General features: G+C 36.7%; 1 protein-coding gene across 5 annotated transcripts in view; it reads right to left on the reverse strand.

The window, feature by feature from the left end:
• RIC1 (RIC1 homolog, RAB6A GEF complex partner 1) overlaps positions 1-20,630 on the reverse strand; it is a 47,277-nt gene extending 26,647 nt beyond the window's left edge. The window contains exons 1-3 of one of the 5 annotated variants that reach the window (XM_066339202.1): positions 19,929-20,507; positions 10,137-10,244; positions 5,914-5,990 (exon numbers count right to left, since the gene is read on the reverse strand). In XM_066339202.1, coding sequence (XP_066195299.1) covers positions 5,914-5,990; positions 10,137-10,244; positions 19,929-20,069 — 326 coding nt within the window. In that variant the 5' untranslated portion in view covers positions 20,070-20,507. Of the gene's footprint in view, positions 1-5,913; positions 5,991-10,136; positions 10,245-19,928 lie in introns of those variants that run through there. The other 4 variants (XM_066339203.1, XM_066339207.1, XM_066339204.1 and 1 more) reach the window with 4 other exon arrangements.
• Positions 20,631-24,216: the final 3,586 nt, after the last annotated feature.

Below are 24,216 nucleotides of genomic sequence, written 5' to 3' on the forward strand. Positions count from 1 at the left end.
AGTTTTCAAGTGTCATAACGGTTAATAAAACTTCTTCAGCTAATCTAGTTTTAAAAATACATCTTCCAAACAAAGCCGAAATCTTACAGGGAAAACCACAATGGTGAAGTTCAGCAGAACCTTAATTCTGACAAAAAATTACCTAGTAAGTTAATTAACCATGCACCTCATTGATTACCCTTAGAGAGTTTGAAGTTCAAAACCTTTGTACATACTAATCTGATGAATCAGGAAGAAAAAGTCCACTGAAGAGGTAATTTACGGCACCTATAAACCATCAGTCTATAGAAAAGGAGACAGCTTTTTAAAATGCCAGAAAGAGGAAGGCATGAATAGAGTGACCAGGTTTATAAGCAACAATATAGTATTGTAAACCAGCATATGAAGTAGTTTCTTTACATATTTATACTGGTTAGATAAAAACTTTAATTTTTAAGGCACTTTCAGAAACTTAATAATCTACACCATTGAGGTCTCATTATAAATTTACACAGCATTCATATCACCCCCTAATGCAGACTCCACTTGAGGATATGAAGAAACCTGACACGAAAGACTCTTCGATTACCATTTAGTTAATTAGCCATGTGAAGTTTTTAGATTTTGTCTTTTTAGAGGCAAAAATTTCTTCAGCGCTATGTAACACATGCTTTTCAGAAGCAAAAAAACTTCAGTTACTCTCCTTGGCAAAACTCTACACAGAAACAACGATCAGTTCAGTAGAGAGAAGCCTCTACAATGATGGCATTACTCATCTCTTCACTGTCAAACATAAGAATAGTTGTACAAATTCATTTGGAAACTCCTCAAAAAGTTACCACTGCACCTTGCCACAGACTACAAAGCTGCTAATTTGCTTCTATGCACTGTCACTTTCCTTAAGCAATCACAGACAGAGATAAAATTTATTTTAACGTGCTACAATCTTACCTTACGTACATTATCTTTCATGTTTTGTCTTGTTACTTTAGTAATTGGGTGGTAGAACCAGACTGAACTAATTGAAGCAGGACTTTGTACTTGTGCTTGCTGTAGGAAAATATCCCAGAATATGGGCTAATGGCCAATACCAATTCTCTTCAAATCTGCTCTGAACTGGAGCAAAGCATCCAAGAGCTGGAATGAAACTGCAGACTACTCTGGCTCAATTTAAAAAAATAAACACCATACAATTACTGTTTTTTTTCCTCCTGTTTTTAGTCTCAGAAATTGAGTAGGATACCGTAAGTTTTCATTAAGCATGAATGACAGTTCACTCCAAGAACAGACCGGCAATTCCTAGCCAAATATCAACAGTGCCAGAAACATTTTCTTTAACAGAAAAACTACACTCCAGAAATATCACAAATTGGCAAAAAACTACCAAAGGATTCCAGCAATAAAAAGGAAAAGTTTCCTTTTATATAGATATATATAAAACTTTATATGTTGCACTTATAGCATGAGCACTATGATAAAAATCTGGTAACAGGTTTTTACATATAATATGCATGATACTGAACAGGTTAGTTGACTAACTCCTACCATACCCACATGAGTAGATTTTATATAGATTAAATCTCTAAAGGTATAAAATAGTGTTTAAGAAGTATTTCCCACTAAATCTTCTTAAAGTATTTAACATATCTGAATTTCTTAAGGGCTATGTCCTCAGTTACTAATACAAGAAACTTCAACAGTTTTGCGGGCTCCAGCCACAAATGTTAATTTTGGATTTCAGTACTTCCATTAAAACACCAGATTTCAGAATATAACGACCAATTCATTGATATGAAAAGGAGGAAATTATGCCAAATGTGCATTTTTAAACAGGAAATCAGTTTTCCTAGGTTCTGATTCTGTCTGGTTTAAAACAAACAATAGAAGGGTGCAGGGGAAGTTCAATCAATGTTACTTTCCAAAATCTCTGTATTTCATAATACTGAAAGATAAGGAAAAGCAAAGACTGGCATTCAAACAGGATGGCTTCTTAGCCTCAATTCACACTTTAGCTCCTTTACTAAATATGTGCTGATTAGATTGAGAAAAAAAGATTTGGCCCTGAAAATAAATCATGCTGTGATTAGATACACTACAATGCATACTGAGTTATAAACAACGCAAATGTTTCTGTCACTTCTAATACAGTTTTGTCTCGCTTTCCACCTTGAAGCATTTTGTTTAAATTGGATCAATAAAGAACTTTCATAAGTGCAATTACAGTTTACAGAATAGCTGTATGCTAGAATAGTTCAGTTACTAACACCAAATACAGGCAAGCTCTTCTGGACCACCTCACTCAACATGTACATGTAGTAACAACTCTGTATAAAAGTAACTATAAATTGGAAGGACATTTTCTCCACAAACATCTCCTCCCATACAGATAAATGATGAGTGATCTTGACTTTCAGCAACTCATTTGATCCTTTTCTTCAAATCAAAAGCTAAACCATTATCAAGCAAATTTTAAAGCATTTATTAAAAAAGTACCAATACTACATGAAGTTACTTTACTTCAGTTACCAGGGCCCAAATCCTGAAGACTGCAAAAAACTACAGAAGTCAAGAAATGGTCTATCATATACCTAATTACCTGCTTTTCTGACTACCCATTTTTTCTTTCATTTATGGTAAAAATGTGCACATTTTGTTTAAACGAGAGCTAAGCTGACAAGAGAATCTAAACACAACCATTCTCAGTATTTTCACCTACATATTAACAAACCTAGCTGCCAATCCAACTTCAGGATATTGACTAAACTAGGATATTTTGCACTAGACCAGTATTTTGGCACAGCTGAGGATGTTGCTCATCCTCATGAGTGCATGACCTACCTTGTTAATTGACATGCACAGCTTAAGAATTCTGTTCAAGAAGGAGTTGTATTAAGAGGGTTTCCCCTTCTCATTGTAGTAGTGACATTGAAATTTGGTATTTCTGCCAGAACCAGCCACTATTATTTAAGGAAATGCTACTGAAGAACAGACTTCTTTCTGCTTACAAAAAGTTAGTAGATACGGACAGTTAATAAACGTTAAGAATTGATCACAATTTTAAAAAGTAGAACATGACTGAACATCCATCTCAGTTTTTACCGACTTGTTTCCAGCAGCTGTCACTTCGCTAATGCATGGATACCCTCATACTTTTTGCAAAAGTCATCACTCTCTCTCTCTCACTTTGCCTAGCATAGGTAAATAACCACTGGAAGCACAGGTAAAAGACAGCACTGGAAGAGTCCTAATTAATATCTCTATGACAGTTAAAATGTTCCCCGCAAATGCTTTACCATAAACTATAGGATTTGTACAAGTATCACTAAACAACCACTTCATATGTTTCAACTTCTCAATGTTACTACTCAGTGCTACTTCAAGGTCACCATTTTTTAATGCCAGCCTTTTATTAAATGCCAGCATGCAAATGAAGCTACTAGAATCCACAGCAGGGGACAGGGAGGGGTAAAAAAAGGGAGATAGGTTTAGTTTCTCCATCAGGTCTGCAACCTGACTTTACTTAAGGCCATAGCTGCATGATCACTGCTGCCAACACAGAGGAAGGATCCAAGAACATTGTTATGGGGGGAGAAAACAGTAAGATGTCCTCCTTTCAAACGTGAGGCAAGTCACATACAAGGCCTTTAGCTGATCTGTAATGGCTTCAGAATGAAAACTAATTTGGTATTGTTCAGCGCAGCAGAAGTGAAATCCAAGCATTTCAATGAAATAATGCCTTTGGAAAATGAACATATGCGAAAAGAAAGATAGAAGTTTCAATTCAACCGTTTGGTCTCGTTTGTCTGTTTATTCATTTTAGATTGGAGGGGTTTTGTTTGATTAACCCCCTGGCAAGTATTTGCTCTACAATGTAAATTAGTGAGACTGCCTACAGGCAGTGCACTGTATCTGCACCTGCAAAAAAAGTTAATTCCATTTTAATAACTCAAAGAATCATTTGACATTAATCACAGGAGGCACAGCTCACCCACAAATGCCTGTGTTTTTCTTCTGATCTAATACAATCAGGGCAGTAGTAATTTTACTTAGGTTTTCAAAATTGAGGGCTAAATACAGACAAACTGGTAATCCCAGTAAATTCCGTGAGATCATTTATCTTCTTAAAGGTAAGCACACACATTAGTCTTAGGAGACTGTGAGCAACCTATTATAAACACACTAGAGACAAACACCTTGTCCTACTCATCTACAGAATTTGCATTATGGTTCTTTTGGGGCTATACAAACGTATTTTAAACCCCTGATTGTTCAACACGCAACTAACAACTAAACGTGCATTTTCAGGTCAACAATTCGTATCAATTACTGAAGTTTTACATAAAAGTAACACCAGTTAGTCACTCATGGCTTAACAGGTATTTTCAAGCCTTCCTACAAGTGATATTTTAAGCAAACGTTCCAAAGCTTCTTTTTTCGACTTTTACCATGTGCTTTATACATATTCCCGTAAGTTTTCAGATTTTGCGAATTAAAGCACTCCCCCAACTTTACAGAAAGAACAAGAAAAACTCAAACTACTGCTTTGTTTTCTGCATTATGTACAGCTAAGGACATACTACTTTATTTATTAAGACAAGTTGCAGCAGCAGGCTGTCTGCCTTTTCCCCTGATGACACTAAGCCAGACATGAAGAGTCAGTTTGAAAACTACCATTCAGTTCCCCAAAAAGGCATGTAAAATAATATAACTTGTCTACATTAGTCTTAGATTTCTGGAAAACAGAAAAGTAAATTGCAACCATAAATTCCATTTAATTCCAGAGCTTTGAGGGCTACTTCAGAGGTCAAAAGATGCATTATAGCCATAACACACAAAATATTTCGTGTCAATAATATAAACTTCACTTTGAAATAATTTATTACATGCTAAGTCAATTCTTCCTATACATATTTATGAAGCAAGACAGATTTTGAATTTAAATACTTTCAAAAACCTCTTTATTTTCTTTTAATGTTTATGGCTTAACAGTTACACTGAAAAGAAAAAAGATCAAAAAGTCCTCCTCTTACATGACATCCTAGGTTATCCAATGCTCCTCAGAGATGATCATGTGGAGGCATCCATGACTCAACTTTAACTTTTTTTATGAATGTGAAAAAAATATCAACTGACTAGTATTATCATAATGATGAAGATATATAGAGTCATATATTAAAAAAGGAAGGAATTTCTAGCCAATTCAAAATTGAGAGTGTCTTACTATTTGCATTGATGAATCCAATCCAACCTATAACTACAGATTCTGCCTATCTAAACACACAGACATGTACACATATTATCCTCAAAGTTTTAATTTGTCATAGGCATTTCCCAATTTTGCAAAATCCAAGGTCAACCACAAAATACAGTCACATTTTAAATCTGTAAGATACATTCTGTCATTCACAATAAGGAAAATAAGATGAAGCTGACAACATAACACACTGCACCAAAAATACCTGTACATTCTTACTAAAAATATCCATTCACTTTAAAAAATATTTGGAATATTTCCCATTTGTTTCAAAAAATCTCAAGTTATTGAAAAAGACTGGAGACAGGATCTGTTTTTGAATTGCACCTTAATAGTTCCTATAACACACGATTTTTTCAACTGAGTTATTCAAAAGGAATTATTAAATCATGTTACAGATCATGAGTGCAACAGACTATCTCAAATTATAAAATTAGACTATTTTAACCCCACTATTAAGGATTTTGAGAGCTTGTAAAATGGACCTAAGGACCAACAGCGATCTAATTACACACAATTTCTCCCCTGCAATGACTGTAACTCATAGGAATGATGGTTCAGATACTCATCAAGTGTTAAAACACACTCTGTAAGGAAGTATCTTTTGTCATAGGAACTGCTTAGGAGTTGTCCAGTCATATTTTATCACATTGTGAGGATACAAAGTTTAACATACTTACTTGGGATATACTGGCTCATAAAGATACTTGTCTCTTCCTGATGGGATTTCAAAAAATAAGATGTATCCATTTGCAGTCTGAAAGAGAAACAGTGATAATATACATATCTAGTCTCAGCATGAGTAAAATCTGTTAGTCTCACCTGATTTCTGTCTATATTAAACTCAAATATACATTCATTCAGACATTTAAAATACTGTTCACTAACATTAATTGCAGGTAAAATCCATACCTGCCTTGAAAGCCAAGTGAATAGATTAGGCAGGAGGTCAAAAAACAGAAAAACAATGCTGTTTATGCATAAGTCCATCAGAAATTTTCCCGTAATTCATACAAATCTATGAAATCTGACAATTATTTCAGATATTTAGAACCTGGGCACATAAATTGTACCAACTACATGAATTAATGCAGAAAACAGAGTAGAAGGTGGGAAACACCTGAGTAAACTCTTCAAGTGTTTGAACACATACAGACATTACTGAGCGCAAAGAGTTCAGGCACTGCCTCTCAGTGTTGGTCACCCAAGTAGTTTCCAAAAATCCTCACATCACGTATCTTTAGCTATCAAAACACCTGTAATAATTCAATCCCCAGCCATATGCCATCATTCTGGAAGAATGACTTCATACTACACACAGGGAACAAATACAAATCATTTAGTTACATGATGTTCCAGTCATACCTAGAAGCTGCTTGCATAAGCATGAAAAAAAGCAGATGACCAATAATGTTAGGTATTCAAAGAAGTGTTATTTGTTTATAGCATGAATTTATTTTCCAGGCAAACTGGTAAATGCATTTTGGCTAAATACAGTTTCCATCCAGTTATTTTAATATGGGCAGGGCATATATCCAAAGCACTGGAGACAAAAACCACTGAAATTAATGGTTTCACATTTCTTTGCAAGACTAGTTTCCATTTCTTTGATTAAAGAAACACTCCTATTAGCTTAGTGTATCATTTCATAAACGCCACAGCTTTTCCTCAGTCTAATATTTTGCTTTAGAAATTTTGTGTTTTGGCTTCAAATTCCAAGAAACACTATTATTCTCATTCAAAGTGAGTATCTTTTACAAGCAAGGATAAAATTTGACCCATAATGGTAAGCTTGAGACAGGGTGACAATAAATAGAAGCTTTTCTCAGTGCTGTAATATCATGTTCAGGTATTATGTGGTAAAGAAACATGTTCCTTTCTAACATCTTTACAGGTTCTTTCCATTACATCATTAAATATTTAATCTGTAAGTTATCTTATCCTGGAAAAAAGAGTAAAACAATACTGTGAAGCATCTTTATACTGATATTAAGGTACAAAGGGCCTTACTGAGCACTATTCAAAGCACAAAGTTGCTATTGTTACAGATTAATTTCTAAATAGAATCTCAAATTTCATAAAGAGGGGAATGAAATGCAGAAGCAATCAAGCACAGACTTCTGGAAAATTGATCATATTCATTTACAGAGGTTTCATTGCTTTAAAAATGTCTGAGTGAAACTTATTAAATAAGTAACCATCACTGTCATCCATTCCCTGACCATTCTAACCTTTGACAGTCAGAAGTATAAACACTGAGAATCTTGCCAGGGATTTCACAGCATGGTTTCCTGTATGCCACCATATTTAATAAAGCTCTGCCTTCCCTATGGGAATGCATGCTGAAGAGCAGTCTGCATTGGAGGACTGCCTATAACACGGCAAGGACCAAAATGCCTCCTTATACTTCATACTGAAGCATCTTGACCCAATTCCTAAGTTTGATTTACTACTAGAATTAGCTACCTTGAATGTATATACTAATCTAGACAAGGAAAAGCATTCCGTAGCAACACTGGAAAAATTACAAAGGCAGCAATATGAAAGAAGAAACTACAAAATACAGAAAATAAATAAGATCCGCCTCAGAAATGTGCCAACAGTTTAGCAACAAAAGATACTAGTAGAAATAGAAGCCATAATTTCTAGGGGATGTTAACACTGTGAAAACTGCTTAAGCTTGTTTAACTGCATACCTTTAAAGCTACTTGAGGTATTTTATAAAGCCTGATACACTAGCCCAAAGTCTGCCTGCAGTACAAATAATATTTACCTCAAAGCATATGCTGCAAAGTAACTTGTTTTCATAGAGACACTGAATATTTGGGATATCAGAAACAAAAAGCATGGTAGACCACTGGTCTGGTGGACATAAAATTCAGACTACACTCCTCATCATCATGTCATTAAAAAACAAAACAGAAAAAAAAAAAAAAGAAAAGAAATGTACTTCTTGGCTATTAAGTACATACTAAGCCTTATATCATCCTCTTAAAAACAAAGTTTTATTACAGAAAATTATTACAATCAAGTATTCATGAGCACAGGTAATAACAAGTGAGAAACATCACCTAATTCAGCTTTCAAACTAAAATTTTTAGCTGTTGCACAGGACTTCAGCAATTAAGTCAAACCAGTTCATTCAAAATTACTGGGTTTTTTCATTAAAATTTTGCTTTGCTGTTGCTCCTTCATTTGAATGTGTTAGTTAAGAAAAATGAGAAAACTATTCACTAGGACAGAACTTTCCTTGGGTATGAGAGTACCACACATCTGCAGTAACACCTTCTTCATTAAGCTCCAAAAACTAAGCTTCTCCCCTGTCTCATTATAACAAAATCAGCAATATTATAAATGTGGTCTTTCAGTAGGACTCACATATTGTTCCAAATTAAACTACATATATTTTTTTAAAGTATACTGCAAAATAACTTACGTTAAAATCACCACAGTAAACATGTTTGGCTACATCATATACATATACCCAGGGATGAGATACTATCTTAAGAAACACAAAGAATATTAGAAATCTTATTTCGCTCATTATTTTATAAATGCTGACCATTTTGAATTTTAGCTCACAGAACTTTAGTTTACAAACTGAGACTTTATGAGCATTTAGATTCTGACATTATCTGCCAAAAAAACCCCTGTATATTCAGTTGCAGAAAAACTTCCAAGTGCAGTGACTGAAGTTGCAGAACCAAAAGGTTATCTAACTGTCAGCTAAACCACAAGGTCTCTTGAGCAAATGGATCACAGCATCTCAGGGAAAAAACCACAACATACAAAGTCATTAAATATAAAAATTCAAATTTCCTCTAAACTCCTACACAAAAGTTTAATTAAAATGTGTTTGGATAGACATGCTGCAATATAAAATTGAAGAATTCTTTTTCATCCATAGCAAAAACTTCAGAAATCTTTCTGACTTTATTGATAATTATTAGTAGTCTCTGAGAATATAATCTGGCACTAACAGGAATACTTGACTGATACTCACCGATTTCATGAGATACTTTTAGGCAATTTAAACATTTTAGACTAACTACTTACTTACATTAACTTGCATTACACAAGAGAAAACTCAACCATAGGAAGCTCAGCTGATTTATGATTATCATGATATTGTTAGACACATGAACGACTCTGTAAATCATCTGGTGTTTTCCACTAAGATAACAGTATCTAATTTAACACCTGGTCCTAATGTTAAGACCTGATAAAAAAATATCAAAAATCCCATATTGCAACTCTTATAAAACGTAGTCCATCTTTCTTGTGTTCGCCTTGCACCTCAAACTGTAAATACTGTTGCTGAAACAGTCTGAAGTGAACAGTGAAGTGAAGACAGGTCCAGCTATGAAACAAGACTTTATTTCCATGTGAGACAAGATCTCATCTCTAAGATTCTAAACAGAAGAGCTCATGTATCTCTTACCACTGCCCTTGTTTCTGTGTTCTCAGTGACTTGCAATATTTTTTAAACCACCAAAAGCCAGTAGTAAGATCAGTTTCATCTCTTAAGACCCAGCTTTAAACCCTATTTATCAAGTTAAATATGATTATGTCACCTAAGTCCATAACTATTTTTTTCATTCATGTAACTTTACATAACCATATTATTTGTTACCCGATTACTAAAGTAATGAGACGTAGTATCAATCTCCACCAATACATCTAACCATTGTTTTAAGACAAAGAACTGTAGTTCATTCTCACAGGGAAAAATTAACAAAGACTTCAAAAGAAAGTTTCTATTGTCTAAAAAGTCCTTGGTACCATTACATATTTTCACAAGATAAATATCAATTAAATGTATTTACAATCTGCAAGTTCGTATAAGCACAGAAATTGTGTTTGCAATAGTTTAACCAGAGTAAGAAGTAAAAATCCAACTTACTGAAACAGCTATCATTGTGCTGTCAGGCCGCCATTCTGTTTGTTTATAAGGTCCAAACTGAGAAGCTGCTTTTGAAAGTTCCTTGTAGGTTACGATTAATACACTTGGCTGGAGGAAAAAAATATAAATAATTACATTCATATTTAGAATTAATGGGATGTTTCTTACCTTATGCTATACCTGTAAAGACCTATGTCTCCTTAACAGCTACAACATGTTCTCCTTGAAGTAGGTTAAAAAATTAGTATGTATTTGACAATCTGTTAGAAAATGGTGCTTTTAAAGAAAGTCTATGGAGAACTGCTGCCACACTGTCATTCCTAATCTCACTCTGTCAAACCCAGCACATTTAAATAAAATACTTAATTGCACAGTCAGGAGTCATTACAGAATATAGAAGTAGTTTCAATTTAGATATACAGTGACTGGTCCTTAAGATTAACAGCCCCACCTCAAACAGGCTCCTATAATGATGAAGGCTGTCAAATGAATTAGGATTAAATACTCTATAGAATATTTGGTACAGTCCATTTGCTTAGCTTCTACTAAATGGGTGGGCATATAATTGTATTAAAGAGAATGATAAGGAAATTTTTTTTCTAGAACAGGTTGTCAGAACCTGCTGAAAATCCACCTCTACAGTTAGCTGGAAGGATTTTGCAAGTAATGAGGTGCACCCATTAGCACTGTTCCTTCTGTGAAGAGAGAAAAGCTTTGGGGTGATGAAGACCAGACAAAGCTACTATAGGCACTAAGGCCTTCACTTCCTTTCACAAATGCAGTCGAGAGCTGTAACACAAAAACCTAATGCAAAGTTACCTTTCCTTGCCCTAGTGCTTAAAAACATTCATTCTCCTTAAATATATTGCACAACTGTATTGCACAACTGTTTCAATTTTCTTGCCCTTGAATCAATAATGGTTTTCAGCTTAGATGGATATTTCCCCTTCTATTATCCTCCAACACTAGGAGGTGGAAGCTAAATTAAGCACGACACACTTTTTGCTTTGTCAAAGATAAAGCAATATGGTATGAAGACAAGGGATACCCTTGTTCTCATACCATATTGCTGTCCTAACTTTATCAATTTCAGTTATCATTCAGATTTGGAGCATCAAACATTGTACCAGAAAAAGCACACTGAAAGGGAACAAAGAGGACAGAGAGTAATCACTCATTTTACTGAAATTAACCATGATACCACCAGGCAAAGCTTCCCAACCATCACTACAACCACAGGTGATGGAAGTTTACTTCTGTTCTTGACTTACTTGATGGACCAGCAGGAGAAGTGCAACAAATACAAAAACATTAATTCTACCCACAAATCTTGTGAGTGTCCATCACTCTAGAATTTGGTATCTCCTACCATCCTACTTGGAATCACTTCCTTCCATTTACTTTCAGAAAAAGTAGAGCTACAAACTCCCTGATTTTAAAGAATGAATAATAATTTTAAATAGTATTAAACAAAGCAATGAAATGTTGTCATCATGTATTTTAGTAACAAGCTGAATTAGTATCATATGGGCAGCCTTAGCCTTGGTAAACTCACAGTACGACTCAGTGCTAACAGCATTATTCTTTAAATTTCACACCCACACAGAACTGAATTATCAAAAATACAGTTAAACGTTTATGAAGTATAACAAGCATACTAATCTTTACCCTAAGAACTATCTGCACCAGCTTTTTCAACTTGTGTGGCTTCTTTTACATCAAATATCTAGCATTAAATAGTTAACTAATTATTCTTACTAGCAGATTGTTGTTGATTGTTCTCAATGAACTACACAGCCTTTCACTGATTGGCTTAGAACCACCCTATCTGCCTTAGACATACTGAGAAAAAGCAGCATCTTGGTAATCTGTATCATTTGTGCAAAGTTGGAGATCACTCTTAATGAACTTCCCTGCCTGAAGCATTTTAGCAGCTGGCAAAATCAGAAACTCCATAACACACGATTTTCTTTCTTTATTGCTACTCTTACAGAATATAATTACAATATTTATAGTTTAGAATTCTTGTGATATTTTTCACAAGAAAGCTGCTTACACCTTCAAAGCTGAAAGAACATTCTACATATACATCAGGTACAAAATTCAGACAAATTGATTTCCAGGCTTTGTGCTTCGCAGATGAAGACTTAAGGAGTTAAAAATCATTGCTTGAACTCCTAATGTTATTTTTTTGTAGTTTAAGTACCTTCTTAATAGAAAGCAGACCCACCTTGAATTAAATATGTCACAAAGGCTACCTAACTAGAAGTTAAATGAGGAATTATTACACTGATACTATTAATTTCTACATACTCCACAGATGAAAAGCATTAATTCAGATGTGAGGAAAACCCTAACATACAAATCTACCTGAATTTAAAAGGTTTCCACAGATGTGTGAATGGTCTGGACTAAAAAGATAGAAGGAGAGCTCAAGATCCTGCTCTGCATATGCATAAGAAATGGTAATTTTACATCTGAGGTAATTTATTGTATCTTAAGTTACTGAAAATGTATAATGGCACAGGAATATTTCTTTAAACAGGAATATATATCAAGCTAAGTACTCAACCCACGCACAGCAAGCCAGTGAACATACATTTTAACAAATAAAACCAAAACCAAAGCAAACAAAAAACTAAAACCAAACACCCAAACAAAACAAACACCAAAAAAACCAAAAAAACCCAACAAAAACAAAAACAAAAACCAAAAACCAAAAACAAAAACAAAAAAAAACCACCAAGAAAAAGAAGGGAGGCTAGTTAGTTAGATACCCTCTTCTTGTTAGTTTTATATATTCAATTCATACTCTGTATAGAAAGAGTAGGGGTTTAGATTCTATAAATGAGAATTTTCCCTAAATATTTACATTTTTTTCCCATTATAAAAATCTCCATATAAGCTTCAATAAAATTCCATGGGTTTTATTCTTCACACTTCTGCATGCAGCTACTAAAATTATAAGGAAATGTAGTTAAGTTCAACTAATGAATTTTGCCCACTGTCTCAAATAAGCCAATATACTTATCCTTCTTCTTTAAAATGCTTTAAATCTACTTGCTGAAATATTAATGATTGTCATAGTTTTAGGAGAAACTGCAAATCTTAATTCTAATTGCAATTAAACATTAAAAAAAGCTTCCCAAAATAGGTGAGAAGAGTATCTAGCATTTTTAAATCCGATGCAAAGAAAATCCAGCATTTTGATATTGCACATTTTGTCTTTCAGCAGGAATATAAGGTCAGGCAAACAGAAGCTGCCACTCAGTTACAAAAGGAACTGTGGCAGTGGGCGCTTACAGGATAAGAAAAATGGTGAGAATAAAAATAGGAAATGTAACCTTAAAAAGAATGTAGCATTACTATTACTAAAATGTAGACAAACTCTCCAGTGCAGTAGTTAACAGTACTGAAAAAGAAACAGAGCTTCTTGTTCTCATAGCTAACTTTATTTCCTTCCTAGAGATAGCTACCTCTGTTCTCTTGAGAAGAACATGTTCCACAGTTCTTACTCAGAAGTTTTTATTCTTTACAACATTAAACATGCCTCATTTTTACTGATGTGAAATTATAACATGAAAGCAAATCTGGTTTGCATTACCAGAAATGAGCTGCATTACTTATAAAACAGTAAGGCAGCAAGACAGCTCCATTAACAAAGACACCTAAATTCAAACTACCTAAAAAATCACAGCTACTACATTTTCAGTCGAACAGTAAGAATCTCTCTGGACTTTCCACTGTGAAAGACAAGCTCTGTATCAACATCTGGACAAAATACCTATGCAAACAATTTAAAAAACTACAATACAAAACACCACAGCTAAACTCGTGATGAAATAATCCCAAATTGTTAGTGTTTTACTTATTCTACCTGACCTAACACTGTAACTTGCCCACTTATCAAGTTTTAGAAGCATAACCCACGTCAGAACACTTAGCTATATATAATGTGGTTTTTATGAAAAAATCTATTAAGGTATACAAACCCTGCAGCAAATTCTCTCAGCAACCTTAGATATGGGAAATTATCAATTACCTTAATGCAAGCATTCTAGTATATTTGATGTAATGCAAATCAATCTGACATTTAAACCCTTAACTAAGATGTGAATGCTGTTCTGCAAAGGCCCTCTTTAAAGAGGACAAGTAGACCAGACTTGAACAGCCCTCCCATGAGTCAGTGTCCTAACTGAGATGTTTACAAAGTCTCACAGAAAATTATACATTACCCAACTGAAAAGAGGTGAAATCACTTGACAGAATATAAAATAATGAAAAAAATAGTTTCCTTAAACCAGATTCTCTAGTTTGACTGCAGATTAATGACGAACTGCGCATATTTTTGATTTTACAAGCAGGTCAGTACATACAATAGAAAACTACTGGACTAAGTCTGAAAAGCAAACACATGACCTGACAGCACATATGCAACATGGTCTTATGTATGGGTATGGCTTTCTTAATGTAACATCAATCCAAGAACCTGCATGGCTGTGGATAATTGTTAAAAAATTATATTCTCATCCCCTGACCATGTATTATTCTAGACAACAAAAATCCATCTCATGGAGGATAAAGAAGCAATTTCTTTGACAAACACAAATGTTCCTTTTAGTTTTATGTGCCAAATCTTATATGCTTTATATGCTCTTATATGCTTCAGTGCTTTATTAGGCTGTAGGCATAAGACAAAGATCAAAAACACTCTTCAGATGAGCTTATGATGAAAGTGACAAAGGTAAGTCTGGGAGAAAACAGAACAAAACAGAACAGAACAGAAGTCTGGTGACACTGTGCACTTTATTTTGTCACTATATGGTCTGTGCTTCACTTTAAATGCTGAAGCTTCGTAAAATTACAAACTAATAAAAGCAAGTATGTCTGCATAAGGAACAGAAAAATACGTATAAATAGACCACAAAAGGCCATTTTGTCAGTAACAGAGATAGAAGGTGGTGACAAATGAATTTTTAAAAGCAAGGTTAATTAATTATAAAACCGTAACTCTTTTAATTTAACTCTGGAAGTGTTTGGAAAGCTTAGAATCAACAGAATATCGACACAACAGAGCAGACACAGCTTCCAATCATGTGCTTCATGGCTATTGTGAAATAATTCAGAAAACCAAAGTGCAGAATTGTCAACCACTACCTCTCCCAAGTGAAAATTTTCAGTCAACCTACTGGTCAAAAATGCTGCTAAAAAGCAAAGGCATATTCTATACATCTTTGGTTTTCTATTACGTGCAACTAACTGGACACTGAAAAGTCATCACTGAGAATGCTTTTTCCCTTCATGAATGTATTATAACACAGCTTTCAGGGGCATCTATTTTTTAATACAGGTGACACTGAAAGCCTGTAAGTCCTACTGAATGACCACATCACAATTTTGGATCTTGTTAGATAAATTCATCAATGTAACACTTTTTTCATTATGTAATCCCAAATGAATCTTTTTAACAGAAGCAACAGCACAACTGTTACTGTTACTGACAAGTAAGAAGAAATGGCCTTCTCAGACAAGTGTCTAAAGGGCATAAATAAGAGATCAGCATCTCAGGGGTTAAACTACTAAGGAAGAAAACACAGCAGAAGCAGCAGGATATCTTAAATTGCACTGATGCTATCTGTATTATATCATTCACAATACACAGCCAACACAACCACTTATATCAAGACATCTGCTGTCCCATTCTGCAATCAAATTCTAGACAAAAAGCCTCCAGATGCTGTATCCAATTCTATTAAGAAAAAGCCATGAACAATAATTCTGTAAATTATTCTGCTTACAGTTTTGAGCTGAAAACATAATCTTGAAAGCATAGTGAAAATATTTCTTTTTAACAGCCCTTGTATGTAAAAAAAAGAGAAACAACTGCATATAATTTTAATGTATTTATTCATATACCTTATGAACTCTCTGCACTGTGTCACAAGTAACTCCTTTTGTAGTGTGGCAAAATTCCAGGTTATGGAGATCACTTCCCCATCAGAAGCCCAGTGCCCTGTTTTGCCCTATTGTATGCTTAGATTTAAAGTACACATTGACTTCAACTCTAATATGGCAACAGCTAGAGACTGAAGAGCACATATGAGAGAGCTGTGAGAGCTATCTGAATATCAACTTATTCAGCATTTAAAGTGTACACCAACTATTTCACAATCTAGGATTCTTGCAATAGTTTCCCAAAAGCTTATTTTAGTTAATTTAGCTGTTCTGACTCAGTATCAGACCAGTAGAAAAAAAGAAACAAACCCACAAGTTTAAAAAATAGAAGTAAATATAAATATTAAATTGAGAAGCATATAGGTAATCCAGAATTCTCCTCTGAACGAGCAGATGGGACAAGCTACTCTTAGCATCAAAGGGCTCACAAAATTGGTTTTGACTGACCAAGTCATAGCAGATAGTCCCAAAAACCTACAGGAATTTTCATTAAATATTCAACCAGTACTTGTCCCTGTCATTGTCACAAGTTTGTTAACACTAAAGAAAGGAAACACCAGACCATACTTATACATACAACTACATTAGCAGACTATTCTTGCTGCACACAACTCACTTGTCGAGGATTAGGCAGGGAACTCCACTCGTCTATGACACCTTATTCCTCAGCTGCATTACTTCATCCCTTAACACCTAGAGCCCTACATGTGAATTTCTAGAATTCAAGAGATAACAAACAATTTCAAATTAAAGCCACAACTGTCAAAGGAGTAACACTTTCAAAGGGCAACTACAACGTTCCTTTGATCCTTTCATCAACTACATAAGCAGGCTTCTATTTGTTCATTAAGCTTAATACCCCTCTAAAAAGATATCACCAGTCCACCATAAGCTCCATTAAAACAGAGGTGCAAGCAGGAAAGATCATGACACATAGGACTGCACAGCCGCATTGTGAAACCTCCTTTTCAGTTCCCAAGTCAATCTATTAAACAGCAATTATCTCATTACAGCATTTCAGAAATGGTTTATCATTCATTGATGTTTCTCATTTCAAGCATCCAAGTACTTAAAACTAGCTGAATGAAAATGTTTGACAAGCTTTTCTACGCTATCAATGAAAAGAGTTACAATGGCTCTTTAAGTGTCAAGGAATCATCTACGGTATGTAGACCTAAAACTTCAGATTTAAGGAAAATGCTTGGAGCAGAGGTCTCCACAATGGGGTTTCACAGAATCCAATGGGGAGCAAGAAAGGATTTTTGTACCACTGAAAAATAAAATAAAGTAAAAATTTTAAAATGTGTTCACTTTGATGTTACTTCATTCTTTTTCAAACTCTGGAACAGGCATCCAAGAGATGTGGTTCATGCCCAGAGTCTACTAGCGTACAAGAGCATTTGAATAATGTTCTTGATAATATGATTTAACTTCTAGTTGCCCAGAATTGGTCAGGTAGTTAGACCAGGTGACCAATGCAGGCCCCTTCTAAACAGACAAAATAAAATTAGACTAAGTTTTGTATGCTTGATGGTATGCATACTAGTACAGTAGGACATGTATATAATTCATAAATAAATGTCAACCTATCTGGGGACTGTGCTCAATAACCTTTCACCAATACTGGTACATGATCAAAATCATTCACCTGAATGGTCTTCTCTATCCACAATCCAATATCTCCTAACACATAAAACAGTCAAGAACTTTTTGGTTCAAAAACACTAGCAGAATTTAATTTGTTTTATTTTCAACACCAGTTACCTGGTTTTGAGTCTTAATACCTATATTGTTACAAAACAGGAAACAATCCAGACTTTGGGATCAACTTTCCTTAGTTCCACTTGCTCTTAGTGCACAGTAGGTGAAAAGGAGTTTTAAACATTACTATGTCGCCTTAAAAATACACATACTGAATTGTAAACTCACACACCTGGAAGCACTTCAAAGAGCCTGTTTTTGAAAATTTCAAAACAGAACCTTCCCAGTCTCATCACCTCATTCTTAAATGAAACCTTTGATATATACCTGAGATTGTAACAAGTCTTAACAAGAACACCAGCCTGAAGGCTTTTCTGTGACAAAAAATCAAGTTAGTGCAACCTGACTAGAATTTATTCTTGTTCCAAAGACTGTACTTCTGGCAAATGAAAACATTTTCCAGAATGCAGTAATTTTATTTTATCAAAGTTAAAACATATGATTTTAAGATTCGCCTTCAAAACAAAGAAGAAACTGAAAAAAGAAAAGCCTGGGGGGAAAAAAACCAACAAACCACATTCAGGATCTCAGTGATATACATAAAAATAATGCAAAAAAATTCTCTTTCAAAATTACCTTGACCAAAACTTTCATTCTTCCATGTTTGTCCACAGAGGTCATGAGACTGTAATACGTTTTTCAGTTAAGTAGTCAGGCCTTGGAAAGTCAGCACCTTCCTCAAAAGCACCATTACAAACTGAATCAAAGTCTATCTAAAAAATATTAACGACCTGTGAGCTTAGTGAACTCTTCTGCACCAAGTGAATCCTTTTAGTGCTCTATCTGTAGCTAGCCACACACTGTTTAATGTTTCAAAACAAGTCCAAGCGTGCAAGCTAATGAACCTTGTCCTTGAGAACAGACCATAAAGTAAACTACATTTTGGACAACAGGGCACATCTTGTGAAGCACTTCGTGAGCCTGCTGTTTTCTATGTCTTTCCATGGAAAATATCAGCTCTGCTGTGTCAACGGACTACAACTACAGGTTAAACAACCAGCAAAAGCTAGTTAAGTGTACACTTTATATACTCTGTGTGCCCAAACCTGAGAAAACAGAAGCCAGATGATGATGTTCACACAGCATTACTGGGCTGATCATGTGCCAGCTGGATACTTGTCTAGGTTCAGAAAACAGCACCAGCACCCCAGCCAGGAACTAGTAAACAGCCTTACTGAGCACAATAAAACATAATGTGATGAAATCTCTGCATAACTTAAGATTTTAAGGCTATGATTGTATCATAGCCTTAGTATCAGCTTTCTAAAACTAGACTGTTGGTTTTCTCTGGTAATCAGAGATGAACTCTATAAACCACCTGGCTCTAGAAATATTTATAGACAGATTTAGGGTCTAATCTAGGCAGTATTTAAAAGGATCCAGTGTCAAAATTTAAAGTCAGTATCACAGTTTTCACTGACTGCATAAAACCAAACTGATAAAACAGCAGTTTTGCTAGTAATACAACATGAATTAAAAGCAAGGCATTTAATGTCAATTATTCACAGTTTCAAACTAGATATAGCTAGACCAGCACCTTCCATGCAAAAGCCATGACCATTCTTCTGTTAGAGCCACAAAACTTTTAAACTTTCCATAAAATGAAAAGTTTGTGAACTTCAATGTTCTAACATTTTGGGTAGTAATAACATTTGTTCTGTGCTTTACAAAGAGTGTTTCATGTCTCCTATATATGTTTATATGTTCCCTTTTATAAAACACAGAAAATACAAAGGTGAAAGACATCAACCATATATGCAAAAAAACCTCACACTGCTACAAATACACTCCTTATGTTAAGCACAAGCAGAATGTACAGTCTCAAAAAAAATTGCTTGGAAGTCTCACTTTTTAGGAAAACCTAAAGCAGATTGATGTTGCATATTTTCTTAAGACTATATTGCTATCACTAAACATGGTGGATAACCGCTCAGTTTCACAAATAGTGAAATAGCCTGTAAAGTTAGCAACAAATTTTACAACCGCTTCTGGAAGAAGAAAAGAAAAATAGCAGACAACAAGTCTTTTCAGTTGGGAAAGCAGGGTCCGAGAGCTTATAAAACGATGGATACTCACTCTGCAGTACCAGATGCTTAGCTGAGATGGGAACAAAACTGCGAAGAAAGCTCTCTGGGGATCCGTCTGGATGTGAAGCGGTTGCTCCAGGGACTCCAGAGGACACAAGAGCCTCTTGGGCCAGCCGCTGAGGAAATACATGACTGAAAACTTCCAGAGGAGCCGGAGCTCAGCCTGCTCTAGCCTAGGCGGGGGGACAGCGGGGGCATCAGCGGAAGGAGAGATACAGCGTCCGAGCCAGACCACGCATAATCACCGGCACACCGAGGGGACCCCTGGGCTCAGCACCACTGGGGACGGGGGCCTGAGGCCTCCCCGGCGCTGGGGCCGCCGCCGCTGGTGCGGGGACGAGGGAGCGCCTCAGCCGCCGGGGGCGGAGGCAGACGCGGGCTGGACAAGGGCCGGGCGGCCTGCTGGAGGCGGCGGCGAGAGGGACGCGGCCGGGCGGTCACTGCTCCGAGCGAGCGTCGGGGCGCTGCGGCGGCGGCAGCGGCGGCTCCGCCCTCCCGCGGGTGTTTTGCCCGCTCGCACTCCGGATCGGTGCTGTCGCCGTCGCCGAGGCCCCCGCCGCCATCTCCTCCCCCTTCCGCTTCCGCTCCTCTTCCTCCTCCTTCTTCTTCCGCTCCTCCTGCTTCTTCGAATCCTCCCCCTCCGTCTTCTCTTCCCTTTGCTTTTCCTCTTCCTCTTCTTTCTGCTTCTCCTTCTTCTCCTTCTTCTCCTCCTCCTCGTCTCCCTCCTCCCCCGCCCCTCGCTCCAGTGTCCGAGGCCCCGAGGGGTGGCGGCGGCACGGGGCCCTAGCCAGCGGAAGTGACGTCATGCCACAGCGTGTCACCGGTCCGGGCAGAAACGGGCGCCTGCTGTCGGGGCTGGCGGAGCGTGTGGGGTGCGGGGCCGAAAGGGAAAGGGAGGGAAGCGGAGCGGAGGACAGAGGACCAGAGCCGAGGGTGGCAGGACAAAGAGGAGTACATTCAAACTTAAAGCGAGTGGGTTTAGCGTGGGCCTGAGGAGGAAGTTGTTTGGTGTGAGGGGGATGAGGCCGTGGCACAGGCCGCCCCGAGAAGCTGTGGGTTCTCCGTCCCTGGAGGTGTTCAAGGCCAGGGACTCTGAGGAACCTGGCTTAGTGGAAGGTGCCTATGGCAGGGAGCTTGGAACTAGACCTTTGAATTTCCTTCTGACCCAGGCCATTCTATAGTTTTATGGTGAAACCCATGTGAGAAAGACTTGGGAGTTTCCGGTGTGAACATTGCCGCTGAGCGTTTTGGGGACAAGGTGAGCGCAGGGCATGGTTGCCCACGCAGTGAGTGTGCTGCGTCTTGGGTTTGGCATCAGTCTCCTGACAGGTGCTACCACCAACATTTCTGCCAACTGATGATCGAGGATCCACAGTGAGGTTTTTTTTTACCCAAGACCTGTGTGTTCGTCTTATTTCCGTCATTGCCCAAATGCTTTTATTCACACACTGGAGAGAGCAAGAGCCTGTGGTGTGAAGGATGAAAAGCAGAAGCTGAAGCTGTAGGTTTAGAGGTAGTAAATGAGGCTTGTTAGTCTTTGTTTAACTAGAAAATAAAAATAAATAGAAGAGAACTAAAGGTGAGATCTCTGTGGCATTGCAAGGGGAGTGCCTCTGGTGGAAAGAAGTAGCTATTGGTAGAAATAATTAGAAGAGTTTTATGAGCTAGTCCCCTCTGGGCACTGCATGTTAGAGGAGTTCGTCTGGGCTGAGCTGTCTGGTAACAGATCTTACTGCATACAAATTACCCAGTAATTTTCAAAGAACACAGGTTATCCACACACCAGAGGCCTTCTCTTTTGTAGCAGCTTTCTGGTTATGTTACTATATGAATTTTCGTTAATCATAGGAATACCATTTTCAAGTTGAACTATTTTCATCTGAATACAAGCACAAAAAGAGAAGTGACTTAAAAGGACACGTATTAGAATCCTAACAAAACCAAAATATAACTTGGAAAAAATAGTAAATAGGGATCAAAATACCCAGATGTTTCATAACTCAGGCTTTTAACTGGGCAAGTTGGAAATGCCTTAAAATCAAATTCACCACTCTCAAATATATGCCAACCAGTGCTTTATGCTACAAATGCCGCCTTTGCTTTAGTCTTTTCTCTGAATCCTTTCTGATCTTTGTTTTTGATTGCTAGCCTTCTAAATTAGGAAATGGAAATTAGGCTAAGAGTGCGGTGTCATCTCATTTTACCTATTCCTCAAATTATGAAATAAACAGTACATACTGCAGTTACCACTATAGAGTCATTCTTCTGGATTAATTGCATTTAGCCAAGTTTATTTTACTTGAAAGTAAGGAGAAATTTACCAAAGAAATTCCATTAAACAGTTAGTAAGAGACCTGCATGTTTTTCATACTTGTTTGTAGCTTCCATAGTTAATGCTGCAGCACCCTAACATGTTTGTGTAAGAAGTGAACATACTTCCAGATCATGCTGTTCATGCATGTGGATCAATGCAAAGTTGTGTGCTGAGACCAGCATTAATGAAGGAAACAGCTACTGCTTTTAACAGCCGCTCCATGGTAGGATTTTGTGGTAGCAGTACATTGTGCAAAAAGTAGAGATTGAAGCCTTTGCAATTTTTGGATTCCTGCTGTTGTTCTTTTCTCTGTGGAGAGACATGAGGCCCATATTTGAAATTAGAAATAATGATGATAGCAGTATGTTAAAAGTATGACTACCGAAATCCTCACATCAGTAATAAAAACATGATCTAAAGTGTGTAATGGTTTAGGTACATTTTTGTTCTAAATCAAGAACAAATCTAGATGCCTAAAATGGTAAATCAGTAGTGATAGACTTTTTCTAATAATGGGCTGTTTGTACTTAACTAGAAAATATATCTGAGTGTTGTGGTATGGGAATATAATTCATAATACTCTAGGATGCAAAAGTAGTGTAGAAATTAAATGCATGCAGTGGACCAAGCTCAGAGAGTTTCTTGCTCAGCTCTGGCAGTGGCTACCAAGGCACAATTACAGGAGATGGTGGCAACACTATGATAACAAAGCTCAACAGAATTGTGAAAGCTCTCTATACACAAAGGTCCACTTGTCAGTTGTCATCAATTTCACCAAGTTGAAAATAAGTCTTGATTGCAGCTGCCTATTCAGTGACAGTCATGTTGTTCTGGAAACCACAATCCTGACATGGTTGTGTCCTGGAAAGGAAGAGCTAATGCAGACCTGTGGACACATCCAGGGACATTGAAATGTCATAAGCCTGGGTACAAAAGTTTGGGTATTAGCAGGCTAGTGAAAGGAAGGAGGAGACGCTGCTGGTGTCTGGAATGAAAACGTTGGACAGGAGTAGCTGTTGTGTCTATTTGGGTCTGTTAAGATTCCTGGTGTTGATGTGCAGCTGTTGCTCTGAGATGTCATTCAGATTGTGCAGCTAGCTCTTCACCTAGTGTGTCTGCAGCTCTTGCATGAACAGTGACAGTGTCAGTTCCCACATGTTAAATTCAAAAACATCAATTACTCCTCCCCCCACTTTTGTCACTACTAGCAGTGTAATTCTAAGTAAAAGAAGAAAACTCAGACTGTTAGCGAGGCATGATCAGAGTCAGTGTTATAAAGTTTTTCCTATGCTGCTTACACGTGCAGGCACTGTGTCATAAAAAACACAGAAAGTGTGTGACAATAAGTGAGCATCTGTTATGTGTATAAAAATGTCTTCATTAAGTCATCTTCACTTTGTAAAACTGGTTGTCGAACAAATTAATCTTTTACCTTGTAGCTTTCTGCTGATGAAGTGTGAAGATTGCCATACATTAGCTTGTTCTTCAAACTGTCCATGCTGTTAGTCATCCACCGATCCATGAAATGGACATTTACATTAAGAACACTTCCAGATAACCAGGACAAGGTAGGACAAATATTCAAATAATTTTCCCACAGACCATCCACAGAGGTGTTCTCAGAGGGTGAATTATGATGTTTTCATCCTTGAGGATGAAATCTAAATATCAGAAATTTTTAAAACCTCAAATACTCAAAAACCTACCCAGTAAAAGGGAAGTGATTTCTTGTAATGCCACAAGAAAATCTTACATGTTTTTAAAGTTAAAGGAAGAAAATGGAACAAACAGTGGATTAGGTGCTAAGGCTAGTCAGTTGCAGTTAGTAAAGAGGGAAATCACACTGATTATTTCAGACAATTTCTGAATTCAGTCAAGAGCTGGAAGGAGTATTTCTTTGAAGAGACTGTTAGGAAGAAGGGAAAAAATAATTTATTACTTTGTTACTACTCAATGCCACAAT

The sequence above is a fragment of the Sylvia atricapilla genome, chromosome Z (assembly GCF_009819655.1).
Source record: "Sylvia atricapilla isolate bSylAtr1 chromosome Z, bSylAtr1.pri, whole genome shotgun sequence".
NCBI lineage: Eukaryota > Metazoa > Chordata > Aves > Passeriformes > Sylviidae > Sylvia > Sylvia atricapilla.